At 46.5% G+C, this 27,705-nt stretch overlaps 1 protein-coding gene across 1 annotated transcript; it reads right to left on the reverse strand.

Annotated features, from left to right (window-relative positions):
• Positions 1-5,698: 5,698 nt before the first annotated feature.
• LOC126543483 (purine nucleoside phosphorylase-like) lies at positions 5,699-27,574 on the reverse strand. Its single transcript, XM_050190597.3, has 6 exons — positions 27,281-27,574; positions 18,072-18,241; positions 14,979-15,082; positions 13,582-13,757; positions 11,170-11,363; positions 5,699-7,053 (listed from the first exon to the last, which is right to left on the reverse strand). Exons 1-6 carry the CDS (start codon positions 27,322-27,324, stop codon positions 6,851-6,853), a joined length of 891 nt encoding a protein of 296 aa, XP_050046554.1. The 5' UTR covers positions 27,325-27,574; the 3' UTR covers positions 5,699-6,850.
• Positions 27,575-27,705: the final 131 nt, after the last annotated feature.

The following is a 27,705-nucleotide window of genomic DNA, read 5'->3' on the forward strand; positions in this document are numbered from 1 at the left end:
GCGAAGCACCATCTTGCGTTCTACCGTAACTAACGCGAATACTTTGCGTTCACGCACGTAAGCTTTTCGCTCACGCACGTAGTTACAGGGTGCAGCTTCAGAATACATTATCGAGAATTAATTATGCGGCGTGAGCAGTCGTAACCGAGCCTGTCTTTCTAGGTGCAATTGTATAGCAGTAAATCAACGAAGGACGTAATTATAGAGGTAATTAAAAATCTACGAAGGGAATGGAATGTTCAATAGAAGCGCCTAAATAAATGTCTCCAGAAGACGGCACCGTAAACTGCGTCCTTATCATTCTTCATTCTTTCTTGTATCTTCACTTAACGGAACCCTCGTCAAAAACGGCAGCAAGGTTGCATGCGCGGATATATTGCCTCGGAACGCGGCTTGAGACTAGTTATCTGCAGGACTGTATGACATCAGAGTAGAAGAAGAATATGCTACACCCCTGTCTCAACGGCAACTATATTTTCTGGAGGTGTCCGCCGTCGGTCATATCCGCCGTCGTCCGCCTCTTTAAGCCGGCACTAATTCGGAGTAGACATCATGAGACTAAACGAAGATCGATATGTTTATTTATACATATACAAAATTCTCAGGTAAACGCCACCCTTTGAAAGAGAGCCCGACTCCACCCTTTAAGAGCAGCCGGATGGTCCGCGTTAGAACATGTGTGTCACAATTAGGTCAACTGTCATAAGTAATTAAAAAAATTGGAGGACGCTTAAAGGGACGCTAAAGGCTAATATTAAGTCAACATGGACTGTTGAAATACCATCCCAGAAACCTCGAAACGCTTGTTTCCTGCGAAGAAGAGACTTATTTTAAGAGAAAATGCGTTCTGAAGCGTCCGCGTACCTCTAGCGCAGTTCAAATCGCCCGCCCCCCAATCGAAGAGTGGTGACGTCATGGTCTCATAGTGACGTTGCGCCGTCGGTGAGTAAAACGGCGCCCGCAGACGGCGCTACGGCTTTTCTGCGCAAAACGCAAACGCGCGGCCAGAAACAGAGCCAAGACAGAGAGAGCCAACAGCAGCGCCAAAGTGGAACTATAGTGGCTAGCGGAAGGGAAAGCGCGCGACGATAAGCTGGTTCTTTATTTTATGACGCCAACTTTGACGCTCGTTGCAATGGACGACCCTGACAACGACACATTGGCTCGCGCTGCTGGCGCCGTTGCGTACTACTACGACGGCAACTGTATGTGATGGCTGTACATATTCGCACATTTGTAGCTTTTCCTTCGTAAAAACCAAATGCCGCACTCAATGACCCGTCTTCAACCTGCAGTTGTTCTTGCGCTTCGGAGAATGCAGGCAAGACCGACGGAACAGCTCTACGGGAAAGCATTGCTTTGAAAGGCACTCCACACGACTTCAGTAAGTCCTCGTTGAACTCGTAATCCTCTGGACGAAAGTGCAGCGAGCACACTATGCGATTTTTCGGCTCTTTGCCAATGCGCTGTGGCAGAGGTACGGCACTTATAACCACTTCGAACGGAGAGGTTCACTCGTTGACACACAGTGGTAAGTAACGTTGGATTCGCCGCTGCAACTGCCCTCTGCCAAGCTCCGCGGACCGTTCGCGCATCCCACGACATCACATGGACATGGCATTCTCGCTGCTTGTTCCAAATGCAAGTTTCACGAGCCAGCAGAACCAGCGCAGCACGACGCGATAACGAAACAACTGAAACTCCAAAGCTCGCGCGGCGCAGAGTCGAGCGAAAACAAAACCTTTCGACCACCCATACCACTGAAGGGTAACGTCAAAATGTTATTTATTTTTAGAATTAAACAGAAGTAGACAAATAGCATTTTCTTCCGCCTTATAACCTAATGAAATTATTTTTAATACGAGTAGTTGAGTACTAGTGACATAAATTATGATTTGGAGTGCCTTCGTCATCGGCATAGTACCGGATGTCGCTGGGGGGTCTCAAATGGTGTCATGCATTTACCTCAATTTCTCGGCTACTTAAGTTCTGTTCGCGATTATATTAACGCCTTAGACGTTCTAGAGCATCGCTTTATCACTTTAACTTGATTTCATAGAAACCTTTAGTGTCCCTGTAAGCTTCGCCTTTAAGAGGAAGCTTTAGCTTGGGTGCTCCTATATAAATACATGTAAAAGAAGAATTCGTTTTTCTTGACAACCACTGCACCAAATTTGAGGAGGTTTGTTGCATTTAAAAGGAAGCCTTAAAATCTAGTGACTGTTGGTTTCGAATTTTTGATCTCGGTCGTAAATGTTTTATTAAAAATTGACAAAAATCAAAAATTTTCAGAAAACGAAACTATGAAATTTACAACTCCGTAACTCGGCAATGAAAAAAGCTATCAGAATTACGTGAATTGCATCTAATAGTACATTTAAAGCGGACAAAATTGATGTCACACATGAACCTAAAAAAATTTAGTAAAATGTAAATACAGCTTTTGCAGAACTTTTGTACATAACAAATTCATGTAAGATATAAAATGACATGTTCAATTTATCCGTTTTTAACGATCTAATGGATACTGAAGAAATTCGTAAGACAATTCTAGAAGGTAACAATGATTCGAAATTCATAGAACAAATGAGTAACCTGAGTGTCAAGGTTATCGGTGAAAGGCCTATCGTAACGCGCGTGTGTATTAGTTAACATTTTTTTTATGTGTTTTTTATTTTCTAAGGTTAAGCGCGTAGATCTTCAGTAAGTGCGTGATTTGCACTAAGAGTTCTTAGGTCCGTTAGCGCGTGTCCTGTGCGGACGGAAGGTAGCAGAAGGTTTATGACTGGGTTGCTCGTGTGTGTCGAGGGCAGCCGTATTCTGACTTCTCTAGTACGCGTGCGTAGAGCTAGTTAGTAAAAGACACATTTGTTCAAAGGTTCCTCTGTGTTGCGTAAGTTACGCAAGTTTGGGTGTTTGTTTAAGGAACGTGTCCTGTGTGGATTAAAGGAAGAAATGTGAGTAAGCGTCGCAAGTACGCGTTTGGATTAGAGACCACAAAGCTGGCGCGATTGTATTTACGTACCTGTGGAGTTGGCCAGACGGTGCAGTGGCAGGAGTACATGAGATAAGTACGCCACTGTGGTAGGATAAGAACAGGCTGTTCACGAAGTTAGGCTGCTTAAGTTATGTTTGGGTATTGGTGTTTGAGAGCCTTCAGTTCAGTTCTGCGTAAACCTTTACTCTTGTGCAGCGCGACGGTCAGGTTTGGTCGAACTCAAGAGGAACGTGAACGCTCGCTTTGGCGGCACGAAATTTTGGGGCAAAATTTGGGGTTTCCCAGTTGAGTGACTTGCATTGAAATTGTGATAGGAGGCCTGGTGGATTAACGGCTGATTCCGGGCGTTTGAACGCTGAGCGGTATTGTGTTGCCAGGTCAACTCTTCTGTACCAGTTGTTGTGAGATGGTTGAAGGCATTCCAAGTACGCAGGGGTTGCAGAGAGCAAAGCCATCGTCTTGCTCGCCAGCCATTCTCTTCCTGCCCAGCGGTTGCCAGCAATGGCCAGGCGAGATTTTCCGGGCCATGGAGGAGCTGTTAGGAATGGCCGTACGGGGTGGAAACGTGCCAGCTATTTCAGCCCGCTGCACGTGTTCCAATCCAACCAGACGGGGCGCACTTCAGAGAACTGCGGATAACCGGCAGCCACGTGGTGCGGGGTCAGCTCAGGAATGTGGTACCCGGCCGCGCCACCCGGGACGGAGCAGAGTTCTACGAAGCCCCTCTGACGTCGGCTCCGGACCTTTACACCTGTGTGTGTGTGCAACACGAGTATGTGAGCCCGCCTCCTCCAAAAGGGCGGGTCATCTTCGGTGACGTCGAACGGTGACGTCGAACGATGACTGGACGAACGTTTCCGTTCGCTTAGAATCAAGGGGGGGGGGGGACAAGTGCTTATAAGCAGCGTTTGCCGGCTGATAGGGTGTGCTGGTTGTGTGCTCGTCGTAGTGAGCTGAGTGCTCGTTGCCATGCTCGAAATGTACTAGTGAGCTGTGTGCTCGTAAGCGGTTTGCTGTATGCGTCGTCTTGCGGGCACCATTTGGGAGTCACGCTAGACTGTCGATGTATGTGTTGTTTTAAATGTAAATCCTGTAAATAAATCCTGTTCACCGAGTTCCTCTCTACGACCTTCAACTCCTTCAAATGGTGGCAGCGGCGAGGTCGTCCGACGACTCCTACATCTGGTTGACAGTGGTGGGATCGTCCGACAACTCTTACAAGCTAATCAAAAACGATTTTGTAGCGCACCAGCCTTTACGTTATTTCTTGACCGCGTCGTATAAGAGATATATGGTCACAGTAATTGGCATCAAACCAACTAGCCTGAAAGTCTATACTGTAAGCTCGACTTGGGTATCCACCGGAGAGTATCCTCCAGTGCGTTAACTTAGCCCGCATTCTCGGGTTTATGCAACAAGGGTCGCGATGTTTGCGCAAAACAAAGCGAGTCCCCGCAACGCAGAGCGAAATAACAGAGAAATAAAGTATCTAACCAACTCATCCAGTACGTGAGAGGGCCTGCGCACTTTTGTGACGTCACGTAGTATAACCGAAGCTCCGAAAACAAAATTTATTGTATCTAGGCCAAATTTAGACAGCAACGAGCGTCAACCGCGTCTGTCATAAGTACGTATGCGCTTAGGCTTGCCGGCGTGGTGTCGCAACTCGAAGCGCGCGGAACCTCTGTTAAATAGGAGGATCTTATTGATATAACACCTCAAATGATTTGGCACAGTCGGAACGGTGAAGGTACCGCTTCTCTGAACCATCCCAAGCTCAACAGGAAGTGGGCAAGAGAGCCGACTACGGACGAACACCTTTCCTCACTTGCACAGGCTACACAAGATGTACCCCGACAGACACAAAGAGAAATAACCCGGGTGTGAAGACACCGACGCTCCCGCACACCACATACAAACTCCCGAGGCGCGCGGCCGGCGCCGTCTCGCCGCTAATCACGGACTCGCTCGTGGGAGGCGCGGCTCACTGAACTGGACTTGGGAAGCCAGCTAGCGACCCTCGACCAGGCCCGTCGAGCCGTAGAAGCCCCTTGGGTTCTGGAATGGGGGCTTCACCCATATACACCACTCATATTTATGAGTTAATAAAATTCTTCTTCTCTTTAACTATAGGCGGGTGTGACCTGTGACGGTTACGTTAATGAAGGCAAGCTGTCGCCTGCCCCTCTTCTTGAGCTATCGCCGAACCTTGCAATCTTTATAATCTTTTCTGCACGATTACACATCGCGAAGCAAAGCATACCACAGCAGCGTGTTGATGTCACGCAAGCATACATTTGGTACGATTCGCCCCAATCCGATGTTCAAACTTGTGCAGCCGAAAAAAATTTCCCCACACAGAGGAGTATTCATGTTCAGAGGTTTTACGCGCCAAAAGCACGATATTCTTATGAGGCGCGCCGTAGTGGGAGCTTCCCGATTAATTTTGCCCTATTGGTGTTCTTTAACGTGCACCTAAAAGGAAGAATACGGGCTATTTTTCATTTCGCCCCCATCGAAATGCGGCCGCCGCTGCCGCGATTGAACCCTCAAGTTCAGCGACGCAACGATAGCCACTGGGCTACCGCGGCGGGCGCAGAACAGTATTCGAAGGCTGGAAGGACTTGCACATTCTACCACACCAGCATTCGAATAGTTCACATGGATATTGTAGAAGCGAGAAATTCACATACGAACGTGTTTAATCTACAAGAACGCTTTATCGTATATTGCAGCACCGGTACATCAGTCATCCACATTTACTTATTGACACACCATTCGCCTGTCCCAGATCTCGTGAAATATTCGAATAATTGTTCTATATACACCCTAACAACGCCGTGTGGCAACATAGCGTCGCAGTGACTTCAGTAGCGCCAATGTTGTGATTACAGATGGAACTAAGAACCAAAACTTGAATAAAGAATGTAACACGTGGTCCCTGGGTCCACATTCAAAATTAAAACTTGTGTGAAATGCTTTCCATAAAAGAATATGAACATGTTCATGCCACGCGTGAGAGAACATGTGTATGAAACAAATTTTACTCGAAGTGTTTCATTGTTGGATAACGGCAATATATGTAATAATTTCACGCGACAGACATAAAATGAGCTGCACGCCCCGATCTCGAAGAGCAGGTGGCTGTGCTATAACTCTCTCACCACGAGCGTCTCTTGGACGCTGGGCCTGTCACATTACGGGTTTGCGTGGCGGACTCCGAGAGCAGTGTAATCATCGCTTGAAGCCACTACTATACTCCATCTCACAAGTCGTTTGCAGCACTGTGGAAGATGCAGGACTCCTTAGCGAATAGAAAGGCCGCGTGCCTCTCGAAATGTATTCTTCCGGGTCGCGTCTTCTGCTCGCCGTCACACTAATTCGCAGTATACGACATGCATGTGCGGAGGTCCTAGCATGCCACGTATCGCTGTAGCATGTCATCTACCAACGAAAAATAAAACTATAATCCCACCAATAATCAAGATACGCGCGGAACTATATTCCGCTGCGCAAGGCTGTTGCCTGTGCACGCCTCGTACCTTCGACAGTGCTGCAAACGACTTGTGAGATAGAGTATGAAGAGCAATTAGCAAAGTGCCACCACTTCATTCCGGTGTGAAGGAATACGCAACAGTGTGCCGACCCGAGCTGCGGCTAGTAAGAAGCGGAAGGTAAAGCATACAGTCTGAGGTCACGAATTATGCTTTGGCTTCCATCTCCCCATCAGCCTTCATATGTACCTAAGTACGTGTCGCGGCCCTAGCGAGTAGCGCTCTTTTCTGTGATGCGTTTTCTGGTGCATGTCTAACATACTGCCAGCGAATGGGAGGCGAGGAACAGCGTAGTATTTCAGGCGTCCATCTTCTTGATGAGAGCCTTGACGAGTTTTTCGAGGTCTTTCTTGCGTTTCTGGCCGGTTTCGAGGACCTCTTCGTGATTGGCCACTTGGCACGTGTTGTAGTCACTTATGCACACGTTGCTGATGAGCGAAAGCCCGAAGACACGGAGGCCACAATGTCTTGCCACGATGACCTCGTGTGCCGTGCTCATGCCTGCGACAGTGATGGAAAACATGCATTTCATATATATAGCACTCTCTGTAGCACAAGTACGCAAGACTACAGTCAGGAGACGCTCGCAAGAGAGCACCATAAGAACGTTGAAGTGGGAAGTGCACCCTCCAGCTGCCTCCAAGCAAAAAAAAATCAAGGTCGCAGCGGGCCGTGTATACCACGATAATCAACACATGCTGAGCAATACTCATACGTTGTTTGTACGATCATAATTTTAATCGACAGTAGGACGCGGCCACAACCTGCGTGGGAGATGAGTAGGTCCGTAAAACAAAGAAGTGAAGAACAATACACAGAGGTTGCAATTTTTCTTAATTGTAACACCGTAAAATCGGTATGTAAGCCTTGTACATAGTATATACAGGGTGTTTAACGTAACTTGAACCCAGGATATAAAAAAAGATATGGTTAGCCGCAGCTGAATGAAACTAAACAACTCGATCGGTGGTTTCTGAAGGTCCTCTACAAATCTGCCTATCATACTTGCGGTCCTCAGCCAATAATAAAAAAAAATTGGGTAACTAAACTTAATTAGTGAGTTATGCGGAAAACAAAAAAAAAATGTCTCAGTTAGTATAGGCTGTTACGAATAGTATGCGTTCGGTTCAATTCGCTTCCGACGCGCCTTTCATTTTTAAATTCCTGACTCACGTTATGTGGGACCTTACAACCTTGCGTGCTGCGTCGCGCCAACGTGTCACAGCGCTCCTGACACTGCCCAGGAGGCGCGTCCGAGCAGCGATCGTGAGCGCCTCTAGCGGCACTTTCCGTCAAAACTGACACTGACGGACCACGCTACTCAGGCTGCCCACGCGGATCTGCCAACGTGATCCCATGTTCATGCTTGTTTTGAAACGAACAAATGGCGCAAGTTTTGCTGTGTTGGTTCAAACCAATCCCAAATTAGACGGTCGGATACGCCCTGTCATTCGTCGTAAAGGGCGAAATCTCTACGCTGCCGGGCAAGTTCACAGCGTGAAGGAATTCGCCGGTGTGACTGTGCTGGAGAAGTGCGACTCCCAGCGAGGTGAACGCAACTACAGCGTATCTCTGGACGTGAGTATACACTGAGCTATCATATTATGCTTTGACCAAGCAACTCAATTGAGTGTGCAGGTATGGCTGAGCTTATTAAGCGTTAGGCGTAGGTGTTCTTGGCCAACCATTTGAGCTACGGTAGACAAAACGTGTTCTTCCGTGGTGCTCTTTTGACACGCTTGCAAAGCCTCATTGGCCACGGATGATAGGTGCCATATCTTTCCCAATTAATAAAAGGCTCTTTTAAAAAACTTGCACAAACAATTGTATTAGACTGCTATGTTCTGCCAAGCAATCGCAGTACTTTGTTTACAACTGCCGAGGCACCGGCACGACCTTGGGCCGCTCCGGCCGCCAATACTCGAGTGACCGTATCCGGCAACCTGAACCCAAGCAGAGCCTCACAGCGTGAAGCGCTCAGCGACTCACACAAGCCAGAACACCTGCAGCCACCACGCAGTACGCTTCGTACAGGAAAATAAATAGCTCTAAAATATATCAAGAATTTACAAAAAATGTAAGTCGGCTTCCCGGCAAGACTCTTTCTCGACCAAACCCTTCAGTCTGCTGACTACAACACTTTCTAGTGCGGTCATCCAGGAAGGAAGCGCGAGCACAAAACAACGGCCGGCCAGGAAATCTGTAGAGTCGGAGATCAGGCAGTCCTGCGTGGCTGTTACAGTCTTTAACGCAGCAATACCGCCGTCCCCACGCTTTCTTTCCTGGGCAGTTTTCGATGTCTTGCACATTTGCCATCGTAAAACAGCGGTATGAGAACGTTTACCTGCAGGACGGTGGCGCACGTGGTTCAGAAGTATCGAATCATACGCGGTCATAACTATAACACGCGCGCCAGCTGGATTCTACGCCGTCTACTGAAGTTGGATCAGCGCCTGAGTTGCGCTTTCGACGCTACAGGTGGCGCAACCGTCGCCGGGAAACTCCACTGTCAGGAGCCTCGTGCGAGGAGTTCAAGCGCAACGCGCAACCTTGCTATCGCTGTCGATGCTTCGCTCTTCCGGTGAAGCTGACAATTTTCTTATGTCATCAATATACTGCAAGGCTTACCGCCGATATATGTTTAAGTGCTGCTATACGAAGTAACGACATCCGCCGGATTTGAGGGAGAAGCTTACCACTATAGCTACCGCAAGGACGTTCCGTAAACGCCTTCCTGCAGGACAGCTGTGAGGACATGAGTTTGAGGGGAAGTACAATCCGATTTTTTTTTTATGTATAATTATGCGGGTGAAAGCAAGCGAAAGGAGACACACGTGGCTGAAGAAGCGTAGTGCTATCCCTTATTAGTTTGTCACACGCCTATGCCGACAGTTATAATCACTGGCTGACAAAGGCGAACACATGTTCCTAAACGTGCACTTACCGCACGCACCCGAAAAAGCGTGTTCTGGTCAGATTTGTAAAATCCTGGAACGATAGTAAGGTAAATATGATAGACGTCGGCTAGAAATCAATGCTGTCATTCTCGAGTCGCACCCTTGTGCATGTTCACTGGTTGGAACAATATGTGGGGAGGTACCACTGTAATAATTATGCCAGAGTCAAACATTGGCATTTCCTATATGTTTCCAAATGTCAGCGCGCACTTAAACACAAACGCGCAGATGGCTTTGCGTCGTTGGATCAAAGCGAGGCTATATTCAGTGAGAGCGTCGCTACGTATAGCCACAGCGGCTCGGACTTTGACTAACTTCTTGCTCCCAATATTCACGTTTATTCATTTGGCAGTATAGAACGACAGGTTTATTCTATTATCACTATTGTCTTCATTATCATGCGCAGATGCGAGCATTATTACATATAGACTCTAGCTGTAAGAAATTAAACGTACGCAGATTTATAAGAGTTTCAGTTATTCTGAAAAAGAAAAATAAACAAGGCGAGAGAACGTTGACATTGTTCGAGTATTAAAATCTGTGGTAATTTAGTATGTTCAGTTTCGCCAAAAATTTTGGGAAAGGGTTGAATTCACGTGACACTGTGTTTCTTGCTAATTGCGGGGGCGCCAGCTACGGTATAAATAGTCCTCACAAAAAGCACTTTTGAGATCACTAGTTGTGGTAGCACGTGATGATTTGCCTAAGCAATAGTGGCACGGTGCCGCTTGTTCAATTTTTCTCGTGAATTCAGATTACGAGTGAGGTTACAGAGGGACCGACAGTTGGTTTTGTTAGACTTCGTTGTAACAAGGTCGGACATTTTCGGACACGAATTAAATGGCGAGGATGACACCGCAAGCGACAAAAAGAGCACTTGAGTTGTCGGTCTACCCTTGGCATTCCCCATCTTGCAGTTCACGCTTTATCCTTATGACAAAGGAAGGTTAATCGAAAGGACAGCAATGAAAAGAAAAAATTTCAACACAGAACTGAAGAGCAAGAAGACACTTCTTGAAACTGTTTAAACAATTATCATGCTCGTATTCTCAAAAACGTTCTTTTTTTTTTTTTTTTTTTTTGCCTAAGGGTCGTCGGCGATTAGCCATTACCGCAGCGACTGTGTCATCATCACGAGTAGTGGAGACCCCCGAACACTGGAGAGTAAGCGAATTCTCTTACGTAAAAGTTTTCTAAATACTGCCCCATATATGCACGTTCGTTCACGCTCAGTGGACACGCGTCATCAGTATTCAAGCAATCATAACCCAAATTTGAAGTGAAGGCATTGAGATTCATTTTAATTAACATATACGTTACGCATCATATCACCCACATTTTCCCTTTGTTAAGTAAAGTAAATGTTCAAGTTATATCGGACCAAGTTTCGTCCAAGAAAGAACAGCCCTGCCTACTTCCCGTACAATCGGGCCTGAAGAAAGCTTCATAACCCGCTTCTGTTAGAAAATGTGGTCGTCCAAGCGTATTCCAAAGTTTCAGTCCTAAATAACGACATTCAGAGTACTACGGGGGATGGCCTGAAGTAAAGCCAGTTTGCTGAATTTTCTGATCACACTTTCATTTTTTGATCGAAGTGGACTATATGCATGACTGGAGTAAAGGAATGATGCTCAGAACTTCTGAAGTGGGAACGACATACCACAAGCGTCGGCGCCGAGTACTCGGAGCATGTTTATCTCGGCAACAGACTCGAAGTTTGGTCCTCCAACCATGCAGTAGACACCTTCCCGGAGAAAAGGCCAGAGCGAAAGCTCTTCGTTGGCAATTTTCTTGGCCAACTCTCGGAGATCCCTGTCGTAGGCATTGCTCATGGCCGGAAAGCGAGGTCCCCATCTATAGGCAGGAAGAAATGTGTAAGAAAACTTGGCCGTGTTCTTACTTTAGTGCAACATCTGCAAGCATAAATAACGACATGTATTTTTTTTACACGATATCATTGTGAACCGCTTGTGGGAGCATTACAGCACTACTCGCGCATAATGTAGCGAGCGGCACTATGTAGCGTGGTCATGAAGAACCAGGACGTAAAGATTGCATATTGTCACGTATAGTAACGGTAAAGAACGCAGTATAAACACTATGAATGACGAAACTAAGTTTTTATTGGGCGAACTTGTGCTCACAAAAACAAGTTACACTCAAAGCACCACGATAGCGGCGAAAGAGTCGGCGATCGTCGAAATCTGATCTGCCGGTCAAGCGCGTCGGCTTTTATACACGAGTCATCGAACGTTCTATAGTAATCGCTGATGCCTGCGTGTTTCCCAGAAAGTTCAACTCCATTCGCGTCGCTCATACATGCTGTCAGATTACACAAGGTTTGGTGACAACAGACGGAGGATAGAACCATGGATAACATACCAGAAACTTCTGATACATGCAGTCGCGTCCCGCGCTAAGCGATAACATTTGTTAGACGGTGAAAAGCGCTCACACGAAAAAATTAAACACGTCCACGTGTCAATATGATCCACTCATGGATGTTTATTTCTTTAATGTGTTGGTTGGGAAACTGTCAACACGGACGCCTTGGAGTTCTGTTGTCTTACTTTAATTTATGATGGGAAATCCTATTCCCTCGAAATGTCGACCCTGTGACACGTCGAGTCCTTTCAGGACATTGGAAGAACTTCTTTCCCGATTCTTAAAATACGTGTGTAAAGCTTTGGAACGCTTTTATAAGTAATTATCTGCAAAGTTTGTAATTAACGGGCACACTTCAAACTAGCTCTCAGTATGCGTAACCCATAACATGGCCCCCATTCTATGCAGATATAGAACTGATGTCACGTTTTGTTATGCCAGAGCAGCGGCGAAGCTTTGTAAGTGTTTCAGATGCAGCATCTAAACAGGTAAAAAACGAGGGTGTCGCAATTTCCATTTAGCCCCTGACCCACACACTCTAAAACTTTCCTGTCAATTCCCCCTTAACATGGCCCACTTTCCCTCTAAATATAAACTCCGTGAATTATCTAGTTTTCTAAGGACACCGTGAAAGCACGCGTATAACGTTTTCTAGCGCTTCCAGCCACACTAGAAGCTTCGCTATATAATACAAGTAGTTATTGCCAAAAAACTGCATAGCTTCCAAGCAGAATAATGTATCAATCCTAATGTACTCGGTTACGATTACAATGACGCGGTGAGACCCCGAAATGTGAATAAACGCGATGCAGAGACAAACTGGGGAGTACAAGAGATCTTGCATTCGCACGACTTTTTTACGTGCTGTCTCCGCGGCTGAGCATACCGCGAAGTTTCCGTTCCAGTGCCATGTAATTACAAAACCGGGTGTAATTAATGAGACGGCCATGATCAGGCTCTCAAAGCCACACATTTCCGTGATGATTCAAGTGCAAAATACTCAATGTCACTACAAGAACAACAGAACAAACGAGAGCTGGGCTACTACATTTCGGAACTGTATATTAATGGCGGAAAAGAGACGAAGGACGGTGGCACACGCATCATGGGCACTGAGTCACAACTGAATTTTGTTCCTGCATACATACTATATGCTTGCCCAATAAAGCTCAGCTGCGAGATCGAGGCAGCGTCCCGTGCTGTGTCTGCCACCGTCCTGTCTCTTTCGTGCGCTTCTACTAGACTACAAAACAAGAATGACAGGCATGATATGCGATGAACGAGAAGAAAGGGGGTTAAGCGAGGTTAACCGAGAGGCATGATATGCGGTGTTTTAACAAATTCAGTGCTAGTGAGCTCCGAGTCGCTTCAGAAGAAGCGCTGCGATCATGGCTAGTAGTGTGACTAAAGTGCACAATTTGTGTAGAGTGCCTACTAACAGATTGATGCAGAAACGCACATGTACTGGCAATAATGTGCAACTGAACATCACATGTACCGGAAATTCGACCCAAGCGCTCTTCACCACGGCATCTTTCAGAATGCACCGATGCCACTGCGATTCAACACTGCAAGCAGACGAATCCGTAAATACCGAATTCGTGCTCCCTTTGGAAAACCTATTTCAAACTGCATGCATATCCTTGTATGCTCGACTATTGGAATCTTTTCTGAAAGAAATGTTCACCTTTCGTCATTGCGACCTCTCAGAGGATTGTCACCGCCGAGGCCAGGGAAGTTTATGTGGTCCTTGATGATCATGATATCGCCAGCTTTAAAATTTGGGTTCACCCCACCAGCGGCGTTGGTGACAATAAGAGTCTTTACTCCAAGCAGTTTCATTAACCTTACTGGCATAGCACACTGAAAAATAAAAGAAAATTAAGATGCATCATGCAACTCGCACGAATGCAATTGCAGCAAGATTCTGCAAGCACTGGAGAAAGTAAAAGTTCATTTTGATGATTCGAACATCGCAGCAATTTCTGATTATGGGTCCGATCGTACGATTCTGAATCGAACGTAGTTATAAATCTTGCCACTGTGTACTGCGGTACTTAAAAGCCGGAGTGTGACTGTGGCAGCACACTTGAGGTACTATTATGTGCTAGTAAATGCCCTACTTGGCGCGCAGAGGGAAATTAATGGGTGCGCAGCTTCAGACAGCGCCAGTGATAGTGCTGAAGTAAATCTATTAGCATAAAGATATTTTCCGAAAGCTATGCAAGTAGCAAATTGAATTAAGGATAATATTAATATTAATATGTATTAAGGATAATAACATTTCTCCGAGTCCCTAAATAACCCATTAGTTGTGGTATAAAGAAACGGCACGCGGAGAAGGCGACAGGATTATTATGCACCAACGTGATCCGGTGTATCATGCGCGTTGGGAGGAGGTAAAGAGGAGGGAGCAAGTTACCCCTTGAAACGTCTCTTATTATGGGATGCGGATGGTCTAGCCACGTCGCTCATTAATGCATGATTTAAAAAATTTTAGCACACAACAATAGCACAGTTGGATATAACATGGCGTCAGGTTAAAAAAAATTACATTATGGGGTTTTACGTGCCAGACCCACACTTTGATTATGAGGCACGCCGTAATGGGAGACTCCGGAAATTTCGACCACCTGGGGCTCTTTAACGTGCACCTAAATCTAAGTACACCGGTGTTTTCGCGTTTCACCCCGTCGAAATGCGGCCTCCGTGGCCGAGATTCGATCCCGCGACCTCGTGCTTAGCAGCCCAACACCGTAGTCACTAAGCAACCACAGCGGGTCGTGGCGTCAGGTACATGGCTTGGTAGTGAACACACTATATGTGTAATTGCGCACACTGTGTAGCGCTTCTTCATTTGGCTGGGGGCGAAATGCAAAGAACGTTCGCGTACTTAGATTTGGGTGCACGTTAAAGAACTCCAGGTGGTCAAAAGTCATCCGGAGTCCCCCACTACGGCGTGCCTCTTAATGATATCGTGGTTTTGGCATGTAGAACTTCAAATTTTTTTAAACATTTCTTTTTAGTCGTTTCAGTGTTTGATAGGGATTTATGCATTGCTATTCATAACAGCATTTCATATACCTTCCATAGTGGATAGCCTTCGTAAGGATGAAAGCGTCCTTGCATACAAATCACAGTCTTTCCTTCCAGTTTGCCTAAAACAAGTTTCCCGCTGTGGCCAGGAACTGGAAAGAGAGAGAACACGACCGAGTGATGCTTTCCTAGGTTTGCCTCCCGGCCTAGCCAAATGCGCACATTACTGGGGCTTCTTTGCTAATAGGCCCTCACACTGGACCATTAGTATGTGTTTATTGCTATCTGATTCCTTGGTATCTATTAACGATGTCAAACTACACCACGTTTTTTTTTTTAATTCAGAAGCAGTTGCTTTCATGTTCTAATGCGATCACTGTGACAAACAAACAAGTAAACCTATAACTCCTTAATCTGAAATTGGTCTGGGAAAAATTGTAGAGGATTGCTACCCGCTACAGCTGCCGCTTCTGGACATGTAAGAGGCTTCTGCAGAATTCGTGCAGCCAGCGCGAGGCTGCAAAATTGAAGCAGCCTATGAGTCTTAACTCTGATACGATCTCGACCGGGTGAGGCGTGTCTTCACCGCTAGAATCAGGAAACGACGACGAAGCCGGGCATCGTGATGATGAAAAAAGTAGAAAAGAATGTATTCACTTCATTGGTACATGGTTGTGACTCTTATCCGAGTCTCTAGCGGTTCTGATTTAACACAGGGGCCAGGACGGTCATAAATAACCCCTCTTTCCCTCTTTGAGGGAATCCACGGGCCAGTTACAAACGCCGAATCCTTCGCCACCTCTGCCGCCCCCCTCCCCTCCACTGGTCGTCAGCGTGCTGCTCGGGCTGTTCATGTCTTCAACGAGCTCCTCGTGTACGTGGTGCACCTGTCTCCAACGTGTCACAATAGGAGGCAACCGCCTGTCGTCGACACTTTCCCCCGAGAGTTGTCGACCAAGGCCCTTTCACCGATAAGTGGCCACTTCATGACGGTCAGGAGGACGACGTTGCTGTCTTGATGAGAAGTGAATGATGAGGCGTGAACATCAACCGTGACAGCTGCGGGTTCCTGGTGGGGCATGCCCCCGTCGCCAGATGTGGTAGTCGATGGCTTCTTGGAAAACTTAGGCCGATCATAACAACTCTTATTTTACTCTATTGTGTTTTTATTTATTTTTTAAATGCAAATGTCATGATATGCGCCCGACCAGGACACCTTGAATAAACCTCGCACATCAACACCTGAGGGCTTTCTCGTTCACTTCCCGGCTGACACTTTCGTCTGACGCGGAGATCAGCGGCGACACGAATGACGTGACCTCGAGCAGGCCTTATCTCTAGACGGCGCCCATCGCGCCGTACTTATCAGTAGGGGCTCGGCGAAACGAGACAACCCAGGGATGGAGGGTGAGGGGCCCTCGAAGCGGCAGACGAAGTCAAGGTCGGAAAAACACCTACATGCTTGCGGCCGCTGGGACCGGGTGCTACCAGGCGGGGGTCGTAAAGGGGCCAAATTAGTTCAGTCCCGTCGTGATACAGGACCAGTTGAGCTAAGATATTTTCAGCCCCACCTCTCAGGATTCGCCTTCCAAAGGCATGAACTTCCACACGTAGATAAAAAGATCGTACCTGTATCTGCTTTTATTCTCACCGACCACTGGTCGATATTTTCGAGCATTCTCTAGATGTCGAATTTCAAGCCTAGAGGTTGGGATGAGCTTTGCCAGTTTATTCATCTGCAACTGCATACGACGGGAAATGGCAAGGACCGGCTTGCAGATAAGGCCACTCTGTCATATAGAGCAGTCCTGTCCTACACTATATGGATGACAGTATCGACATCCTGCTGCGGGAAGCTAGGAGTTGCGATTATCTAGAAGTCATCCCATACGCAGTAAGACCAATTTTTGTGCTACTACTACTACTACTACTACTAACTAACTAACTAACTATCTAACTAACTAACTAACTAACTAACTAACTAACTAACTAACTAACTAACTAACTAACTAACTAACTAACTAACTACTACCACCACCACCACAACCACCACTACTACTGTTGCCACTATTCTGCTATTGCTTCTACCAGCATCGCAACCAGTCGTAGGCCAGTATGTTAAACTTCAGCATGCATATCGCGTCAAATGCAACAGGAATTCCAGTGGCACTTTATTTTGTGCTACTCCATTCGAAAAGTCACTCGTAACACATATTCTTATGTTGGCTAACATTTGAGCCAAGCTTTTAGATCACATGTATGACTCTATTGACTGACAAACAAACAAACAAACAAACAAACAAACAAACAAACAAACAAACAAAGCGATCTTGTATGAAGTAGAAACGCTGTCATCGTTGGCTCCATGTTTTCAATGAAAAGAAAAAAAAAAGATACATATCCAATGTGCATCTTGGAATCTATGTGAAGCGAAGCTGTCGCGTAGCGGTCCCTCAAATGCTGTACAATGAGCCCGCTTCGTTCCTGCTTCTTCATTTGAAGAGCAAGAGAAAGTAAAACAACTTTATTAATAATATCAAACTGGCGCGCACGCATCTGCCCTCGCGCACCCGTGCTATACGCAATGTGACACACACGCGGCGGTCATCTCGAAAGAGCTGGTGGCCGTAGGCACCATTGAAGTGTACGTACGGTGGTTGTATACCCTATAATGGTGGGAGCATCGGGCTGCTGTGCTGGGGGAGCGAGGTTCAATCACACCATCGGACACGCAACTCTACTTTTTTTAAGTGTCAGCTGTTCAGCAAGGCAACAGCAACACCCGGCAGCCACGGTCAGGAAAATCCGGAAACTTCGCTTTAAAAACGCATGCCTCAAGGGCAGTCGACGAATGAATTGTGCTAGGAATCGCAGGCACGTTATTTGCGTTTATCCTCAGCACGTCCATGCGCTTGCTCATATTCGTCTTGGTACCAACGATGAGGCATCAGAACGTAGTTTACAAAGATGATTTTGTCAGCTCCACGTCATTAATTAACACTCGTGGTATACTTTTATTTTTAAATAGTATTTGGTGCGTGCCAAAATAAATGCAAAATAAGTACTGTATGCCTTTCACGCACTTGTCGCGCGAGAGTCTTCTGCAAGTTTTCACTGACAAATGTGCAAAATAATTCGAACCTGTGCTGACTGGGAAATCTGGAATGTCCTTGTACTGGAACTCTTTGCTGCCTCCAATAAGGTCAGCCAGAGAACCCAGGCCAGAGCCACATATGATTCCTATGGTTGGTCGGTGCTCCGTCTTGCTCAGTAGGAAATTTGCGATACTTTCGATGTGCTCGTACGAGTACCTGCATAAAGCAACGAGGGTAAATTGCAGTACATTCTGACAATACTTAAGTTATGCATATGAAAAGTGCTGCTCAGGCACTTTTGATATGCACATGAGCAGTAGCGATTAAGCGCGTCGATAGATCCGCGCTAAACAGCGCACAGTGACCGAGAGCATAGCTTGTAGCAGCTAGACTGAATATTTATTTTACTGCAATACTTTCTACAAAAGCAAAAAAAAAATTTTTTTTTTCATTTTTTTTTGTATGACACTCATTTTTGACTGCCGGTAATTCGATGCAAATGTAAAGCACCACTCTGGGAAAGAAATCTCACAGGTCGGTTATGAGTGTGTAAGATGAATGTTTAAGCGTTATAAGTGAAAACATCGCTCTGGTCACTACACAAAAAATATTCACAATGCAGGAGTGACACCTCAAAAAACTAGGACGCGACATACGTAAACCGATATGGGAGAATCTTATTCGAGAAGTGCACGGCAACGTGTCTAGATTTCACGCAGGTCAATATTCTCACGGGTGCATCAAGAATTGACGAAAAACTAATTTGGCTTCGCGTATGATTACAAACGAATAGTCAAAACGCCAGAGGTCAAGGGGCAATCGAGTTAATGCGTATCAGAAGCGAGGAGCCCTATGAAACACATTTCTTACTGTTCATCCTTGGAGCTCATGGCTGAGTTGTGTCGACGGCAACCGTGAGATGTCGACTGACGCGGCTGCGCAGCTCTAAAATGTGAGCTCGGGTAGATATGACCCGCTTTTATACACCTCGCACGCGAGAGATGATAATACGCCGCTTTTTAACAACTTAACAACCACCGCGGCGAAGCCCACGTATCATAAACACAAGGCCTAGCGGCATGTAGACTGCACTACTAAGAAAGCTCATTTTTGACCCGGAACGCTCTCTTGCGGCTTCGGGAGTGTGCTATAACATTAGCTGACACAGCGCTTGCAGTCAGACGTACCACACACTTCACTACAGTGTCCTGTAAAGCTTTAAAGACGATAAGGATAACGCAGAAGTGCCCTTTTCGGCCCTTTTCTTGTGTTCTCTCTCTTCAGCGTAATACAAATGGTTTTGCAAGCGGATTCGTGGCAGGATGTTAGTTCTTATTGGGCACGTTTTTGTTCACGTATCTTTCATGCAAAAATAGCATAAATTTTGTCAGGCACTTGGCGCTTTTGTGCCGTGTACCAGATATTCTGCTACCAGCGTTTGCTTACACGTGCACACAGTGTCAGCTCGACAGGAGGGGGGATGCTACCATACATACATGAGCTGCTCGTTGTATGTATACAAGCATGCATGCATGTATACGATGATGATGATAATCTATTGGAATCCTCTTTGAAACGGGGCGGGGACAAATTGTCACCTAGCCTGCTTGCGTATATATACGTGTGTGTGTGTGTGTGTGTGTGTGTGTGTGTGTGTGTGTGTGTGTGTGTGTGTGTGTGTGTGTGTGTGTGTGTGTGTGTGTGTGTGTGTGTGTGTGTGTGTGTGTTCAGAACGCGAAAACTGCGAGAAAATCAAATCGCTGCTTAAGCACGTAGTCTGGACCTAACAGGTGCAGTGCATAGACCTCCAACTCAAATGCACAGCACACATTTTGTTTGCAGGCTGTATGCCTAGGTATTAAGATATTTTAGCTTTCGTATCTCGAAAACACTTGCGCACAAACAGATATTGCAAGATCTGATAGCTAAAATGCAGACAGATGGCTCGATATAGATGGCAGCGTGATGCTTCTTTAATAGAGCAGAATAAGCCAGTGGAGAGCGAAGAATGCTTGTAGAATAATTTGCTTGCATTGGATAAAATTGCAAAACATGTGCGCGAGTAAGAACGAGGTGTATGTAACATTGGAAAGAACTTTAAAAAGTAATGAACATTGAACAATATTTGCAAGATAGCGTATAGGGTTCTCCTTCGATAGCGTTCACCTTCGACATCTCCCGGTTCCTCAACTCCCTTGCGTCTGGCTGGCCGGTGAGCCACTGGCATTATAATAAAACGCTATCATCATTACCTGCCGTCGTTGTGACTGAATAGTAGGACCTGAAGAAACCACCAGAGTCTGGATATCTTCTCTTATTTATTTATTTATTTATTTATTTATTTACTTATAAACATGTCTGCAGACGTGAAGACGTGTCGAGAGTTAAAAAAAGGAGATAAAAGGCATGGCAGCTACTACTGTAATATATATATATATATATATATATATATATATATATATATATATATAGACATTGCGTTTGTATCCAGCATTGTAGCTGCGGCGAAGCAACTCAAGGTAATTGAAAATGCACGCGCGTTTAGATTGTCGGTCAGTCGGCACATTACGCGCACACCAATCTCGGAGCAAAACACCAGAAGGAAAATGCCTTATCGCGCCAGCAGCGTGAACAACAAGACGAGGGACCCTCTAGACTTCAGGGCCACAATATCTACGAGGAGCCTGTTGCGCCCCTCCAGATCTGTGTAGATCTCGAGGGGCGAGAACAACGGACATTGCGAGACTGGCGTTTTTATCAGCCCCCACCCCCCTTCCCATTCAGCTAATACAGTGGCACGTGCCATTACTGTAAATAAGTGCGCGTGAAATGCACTACGGCTCCCTCAAAGGCTCCTCTCGCCGATGTAGAAATGTTAGAACAAAGATAAAACAGGCTTCGTAGATAGAAAGACCCATGTAAACTGTAAGACTCGTGTAAGCTCCTCGGGAAGCCACTTCTGGTATCACTAACTAGCGACACAAGCGTCCTCCTCGGGTTTCTGCACAACGTTTGCAATTCGTGCCGAGTCGTACATGTTTTAACGTATACCAACGTCACGATTTAGGGTTTGGCCGTGGCATCCGAGCTGTTATAGAAGTAGCATAAGCTCGCTGGGCAGCTTTTCAGAGAGAAGCTCGGCCGTGAAGCCTAGTCTCTTTACTTATGTCAACATTCAAATTAAACCTTCTGCAACCATTTTTTTTTTAACTTTAAGCTAACAACTTAAAGACCACAGGAAAAAAAAATAAGAAACAATCTGCTTTGTCTGGAGCCTCTTATTCATTGTGACGACTGCTCTTTCCGTTTTCCCCCCGGTAGACTAAACAAGTTTCTGCAGTGCCAGCGTGGCGGCTTTTGTCTTCCAACGCAAATGGCCCTAGCGCAGCCTGTGTCCCACGCGCTGCGACATGACACTGTATCTTCTGCCTGCTCGCCACGTGCTCTGAGAGGCACTAAAGGCCGAGTCAACGAATGGCAACGGCGTTACATGACAGAAATTCTGTGGCTTTTCTTGTAGCCCTATTGTCTTACTCGCATTATTTTTCGAGGTTCTGAAATTAAAATCTCTGCAGAGGAAGTCTTCAACGTTTATTGTAATAGCGCCAGCAGAGAGAGAACAATACTGACATGCGGAATTAAAAGCTGGGTTTCTAGTGCCTGGAAGCATTTTAAACTGGAGACTGTGGGATCAGTCCCTAGAGCCGCAGGTGCTGTAATCAAGCTGGAGTTTTAAATACACGCGGATGTATCGCATCGCTCCAACGTTGAGCCCCGAAATCGGTGCCTATATATATATATATATATATATATATATATATATATATATATATATATATATATATATATATATATATATATATAAGCTATCTCCTAAACTATGAGTAAATGTCGCTCGTAAACCGTGCTTGTTGTGGGGTGACCAGGGGAAGCCTGAACCCTTTGTAAAGAGCTTGCGGAGTGGTTAAGGAAGACGCCGCAAATGCAATGAGGCCAAGTAAGGCGAGGCCACTTGCATTTGTAGCACTTCCACTGGTTGCCAAGCCGCTGTATTTATTCCCAAAGAGAGACAAAGAGAGCGCTCGACCTGTCGTTTCTTACTCTCCCTCCTAAGTCGTTATTTTCCTTTTGGCGCAACAATGTATTCATTAGAGAGAACGGAAATTAGGAGAATTTTAGCAAAATAGAAACGAAATGTTACGTTGAGGGACGTTTGCGCATGTGTAGGGCGGGCTTTTCTATTTCTTGGGTCTTAAGGCAGCGTCATTTGTTTTCCCGGCTTTACCATCTCGTGCCGGCACTAATTGTTCACGTTACGAAACTACTCTTCCGCATCATTACAGTACATATCGGAGCAGTGACGACGTGGTTGCGTAATGTTGCGGTAGCGCCTCCTTTCGCGGCTCGTCTCGGCCGGTACTTTGTCGAGTGCAGCGCCCACAGTCTCGGCGTGTCACTCTGTTGTGTCACTCTGTAGCCGAGTGGCACTTGCGTAGCGGCTTAATTCACGCTAATCTGATCTGGCGGCCCTGAAATGAACTTAATTATGGGGTTTTACATGGCAAAACCACCATTTGACTATCAGGCACGCCGTAGTGGGGGACTCTGGATTAATTGTGAACACCAAGGGATGTTTGACGTGGCCCCAATGCACGGGACACGGGCGTTTTTGCAGCACGCCCCCATCGAAATGCGGTCGTCGCGGCCGGGATTTGATCCCGCGACCTCGTGCTCAGCAGCGCGACGCCATAGCCGCTAAGCCACCGCAGCGGGTGATGCGACGGCTGAGAGTAAATCGCATTTGGCTGCGTCCCAGCACGAGGTCGCGGAATCGGAACTCGGGAGCACTTCGGTCGGTACGGAATAAAAAAAAATGAAAATAAAAAACACTGGCGCTTTTACTTGGGAGGCCGTTAAACAACCTCACGCGGGCTAAAAGAATACACTACACGGTGTTCCACATGGCCCACACTGCAGTTTTAGGACGTTAAACACCGATACATGTTATTATGCCTTTTCGCACTAACGTTTGAGAACTGACCGCACTGACTGGAATTTGTGAGCGTGCGCCACAACAAGCCTTTCAGAGCTTTGATCGCATACATGGCTCATCTGTCCAAAGTCATTCGGAATGAAACGGCAGTTGATTTGGTTTTCTGTGGCGACGTAGTTTTCAGGCGGCGCGAGCCCTTGCACAGATGCACGCACGGAGCCCTCAATGTAGTTGCTGCGGGTTTACAGTCGACGAACGCACGCCCAGCGAAGCGTGGCTAGAGCGGCTAGAATGGGCGAGAATGGCGAGAACAACCCTAGCGTGGCGACAGAAGGGGCCGATTACGAAAGGCTTCAAGGGCGCTTAGAAATCAGCGCCCTGCATAGAGGAACGCACGGATTGTTCGGCACCATTCTAACGTGATAACAACTTGCGCACGAAAAAAAAAAGTACGTGCAGAGAAAGAAAGCACAGTGTGTTTGCAAACGGCTTAAGCAGACTAATGTCACTCTAAGAAACAATCGCCTGTAAGAAAAAAAAAACAGATAACAAGGTCGAGCTTTCCGACAAGAGATTTTCGGATTTAAAGGAGAAATGCGAATGGCGACACCTAACAAATGTAAAAGTATTAACAACAAACGTTATAGGATACAACTTGATTTGCATTCATTGCTTAAATTGCCTATGGTACTATATAACTGCTTAACCACATCAGGCCTTTCAAAAAGGTCCAATCTTTGCGTGCGTTTATAGAAGTGGCAGCTCGAAAAGGTAAGTTACATCAAGGGTTAAACATTTCCGGTTTTTATTTTCCCTAATTACGGGTTCTTTTTTTTTTCGGCCTTTGTTTCCCCAGAAAATCCATCTGAAATCGTCTGGATTTTGTTTCCAGTAGAAAATTCACCAGAAATCACAGTATCTTGTTTTGTATTTTTCCTCGGTGATTATATTTTTTACAAATGGCCTTACACCGACTTCTTCCGGTAAATAATTTTCCTCCTCGAGCTGACCGGAGCTTAACGGCCTTTTCACAGCAGACAGATAGGCGTGTGCTAAGACGGACGATGTAGCGGAGGCTTCCAGATTAACTTTCATCACCCGAGGTTCTTTACCGCGCTCCTATAGAACTGAGTGCACGGGCGATTTCTTCTGTGATTTTATTCCTTTTATTGTTTTTTAAACGCCTTCATACACGTATGCGGCCCGAAATCTAATTGAGAATTCTACGCCGAGCAGCATAACACTAATGCTGCTGAGCCAACGCGGTGGATCCAGAGCACTTATAAATTTTTCTTCTTTATTGGACGCGTTCGGAATACCTATAGCACTAATAACGCACCCTCTGGTGCAACAGCATCGCAAGCTCTCCTGGCAAGGGCGAACAAAACCGCGCCGTTGTCAACTAGAGTGACCGGATGTAAAACAATTTTCGGCAAATCGTTTTTGAATGGTATACCAAGGCACACTAACAAATAGGCCTCCCACGCAGGGGACTCTAATACGTCACTGAGGCGAAGTGTCCTAGATGTGTTGCGGATGGGCCCCAGTCCACGAATTTCAACGTGCGCTTAAATTAGGTTTTCGCTTCATAACTTACTTACACTGCCCTGCATGACCAGTCGCTCTACAGCGATAAGGTTTCCCCCTCCCTCCATTTTTCGCTCCCTTTCCCTCCCCTTTTCAGCACTATTTTCTTTTTTTTTTATCCTGGTCGTAGCAGCAACATTCGTCGCGATGCCAAGCTTTGTGGGGGCTAAAGATAATAAAATGCCACGAAGAAGAATCCGGCTGTGATAACGAAGGCAAGAAACTATATGGGAAAGGTCGAATCACAGCATCCATCTCCGACTCTGACCTTGAACTGTAAGACTGGTTCTGCCGCTTTCCTTCTCATCTGTCGTCAACGTGCTAGTCTTTGTGTGTTTTGCTGTTCAACCGAACCCCACTTTTGTGTGTAGGTTTGTGCGTGCGTGCGTGCGTGCGTGCGTGCGTGCGTGCGTGCGTGCTGTGCGTGCGAGCGCGCGCACGTGAGTGTTTATAAGTAATGCCAATGTCTGGAATGTCGCTCTGTTTGTCACGTTGGGTGCCTTCTGGCTGCTTTTTTTCCACTTGCTGTTTGAGAACCTCAGAAGACGCATAACGACGAATGGAGTGTAATGACGCTGTTACATTGTGAGCACATTAATAAAAAATAAGGTAGTCAGGGACCACGGTACTTGATAGGGGATGTGGGATAATAGCATCATCCAGCAACATCTGACGTGCACGTCGGCTGAGCATGCAAGGAAGCTCGATCAAACAGCTCCCGTGCGTTTTGATCCAGTGGCCGCGGAAAATTTTATTAAAAGCTGCAACGTTCACGTCTACGTATCATAAGCAGTGATAACGGACTAATGAGCGATCAAAACGAATCATTTTCGTGCGAACAAATCTGTCGCTAAGCTTCGCAGATAATCAGCGTAGACCTTCCATTGATCTTAAGACAATTGTTGAAGTTATTACATATCACAAATATCCGGAAGTTTGGGCCAAACACATTTTTCTAGCATAGCAGTTACAAACCGCTAGGGCAATTAACTGTGCGTAAGTAGTGTGGCTGTCCGCCATGCAGTGTGTGCTTACAAGCGGTATTTGCGGAGATCACATGGCGAGAAACAGTGCATGAACTTAGTTACACTCATCTACACTACGTTTAGTCGAATATATATCCTTTGCAGCCTATGCGTGCATAAAAGTGGCATTGCGCTGCATTTCGTGGCATGATATGCGCGCGCCTCGACATGGCACAAAATGCGAGCGCGTCGCTTCGACATAAAAAGTGTGTGTTTCTGGAGGGGCGTGGGGTGAGAGGGAGGACAACGAGAAGCCAGTTCCGTTACTGTGGTTCTAGGACTCCAAGATTGCCCTCAGGTATCGTACACGCGAAGAACAGTACGAGCAACAGAACTAACTCTTAGCTAGAGCATCATTCTTTCAGTGCTGGACATTTTTGGGTCATGAGTAAGAACCATAAATGTCCTTACATCTGGCGCCAAGCCGGCAACACCCTCCGTGAAAGCCAATGACAAGATGCAAGAGCGCCTGCATAAATGGGCGGATGAAGGTGCGATTAAGATAGTCCTTGGCAGACCTATAGGGCAATTTTCTCGCTCCTCGAAGCAGCAACTATGTGGGTAACCGGTTTGTCTAGCCGCCAGATGCATGCCAGACTAAACTGTTTTGAATTGAGACACTGAAGTGAAGTGCAAGCATAATGCCCCTCTAATAAAACAAGCCCGAGCAGCTCCGAGAGAAATCGATAAGTAAAAGAACTGTCAACCATCTTAACAATAATGACAAACACCGTACTAGTAGTGGTCAGTGGGAGACTTCCTTACAGTGCTTTTGAATAAAAAGAATTGCACACAAATCTGCAAAGCACGCAAATGAGACTTGGTTCTTCTTCTTCTTCTTCTTCGATGTTTTTTTACTTGAGCGGAAATATTTTGTAACTTGAAACACTGACACCTACAGGCTGCTCATGACATTTCCAGCATTCGCGTACCGGCACCGTCAGAAAGTTTAAACCAGGGGAAATTCTGTGCTCAAAGAGAATGAAAAGCAGGTAATATAAGTAATATAGCAGTGCTTTATTCGTATTCACCTTTAGTGCATGTTCAAGTTAGATATCAAGCGCAAGCGTCTGCGGCTTTTACTCATCAAATTGAGCTGTAGGGTAACGCCCGCAGACAACTTATTAGCAGCTTAGTGAAGCGAAACTAAACCATAGCGTTATTAAAGCTATCTCGATCTTTTACGTAAAAGCTCCAGAAACATAAATGCTCTTTCACTTGATTGAAAAGATTACCACACCTAGAAGCGAAAAAGAAGCACACTTCTTCCGTTTAAGCACCTTGTCGTAAAAAGCGTCTGCAACCTCTCAAGAAGTGTTGCGTCATTGATGAGGCTGCGAGCGCGGACAGCTGGATTTAACTGTGGAACAAGCGCAGCTCCCAGTGCAAAACATGCCGCGCGCACACCTAATGCGAAGTATGCCTTTGGCGCGTTCTGGGGAAATACTCCTCCGCCAAGGGGCAGAGAATGCGAACCGTCAGCCCGTCACGCTACGGCGGCACGTGGGCATCAGCGGAGCGATCGGTCGTCGTCAGCAGGTGTTCGGTGTTCTACCTCCGTCCATAAAGGACCAAGGTTGCGGCGACGAAGGCAGGCGCGACGGGGAAGGAAAAACGAAATGGGAGAAAAAGAAAGTCAGGCTGTCTCACCCCTCGATACTATTCTCCGATGACTGTCCGGGCACCTTGGCCATTTCGGAAGCGGCGTGGTCAGGACGTGGCAGGAGGACGCACAGGCAGCGGTGAATTTCAGTTGGGACGCGGCTCTCCTCGAGCGATTAAGCGGGAGAGGGCCGCAGGGGAAGAGGCGCCGCCTCCTCGGCCAATCACCATGACCAGCGGCGCAGCAGACTGTTGCCTCACAGTGCAACCTCTGCGGCGGCGGCGGCACGCAGCCAGCCTTGGTGCGCTCTCTCCTCCGTGGGTAATGGCCCCGATGACAATGGACTGCCGCTGGCCAGGCCGGACGCGCCACCCAGTGCGATAAAAGTGCGTGCGCTTAACTGAGCCGCACCTTTTCTCTTCCAAGATAATTCCCACTCTCGCTGTCTGCGTGTCAGCGCCGACGTCAAACG

Source organism: Dermacentor andersoni, chromosome 1 (assembly GCF_023375885.2).
Source record: "Dermacentor andersoni chromosome 1, qqDerAnde1_hic_scaffold, whole genome shotgun sequence".
NCBI classification, from domain to species: Eukaryota; Metazoa; Arthropoda; class Arachnida; order Ixodida; family Ixodidae; genus Dermacentor; species Dermacentor andersoni.

Bases quoted from the DNA above. Each gene is read 5' to 3' on its own strand.
- LOC126543483 (XM_050190597.3), bottom strand. From the start codon at position 27,324: ATGGCCAAGGTGCCCGGACAGTCATCGGAGAATAGTATCGAGGG. The intron at 13,758-14,978 runs GTATATGAAATG...TTTATTTTTCAG, and splicing joins AAGGCTATCCACTATGGAAG to TGTGCTATGCCAGTAAGGTT. The intron at 11,364-13,581 runs GTGAACATTTCT...TCCTGCCTATAG, and splicing joins AGAGGTCGCAATGACGAAAG to ATGGGGACCTCGCTTTCCGG.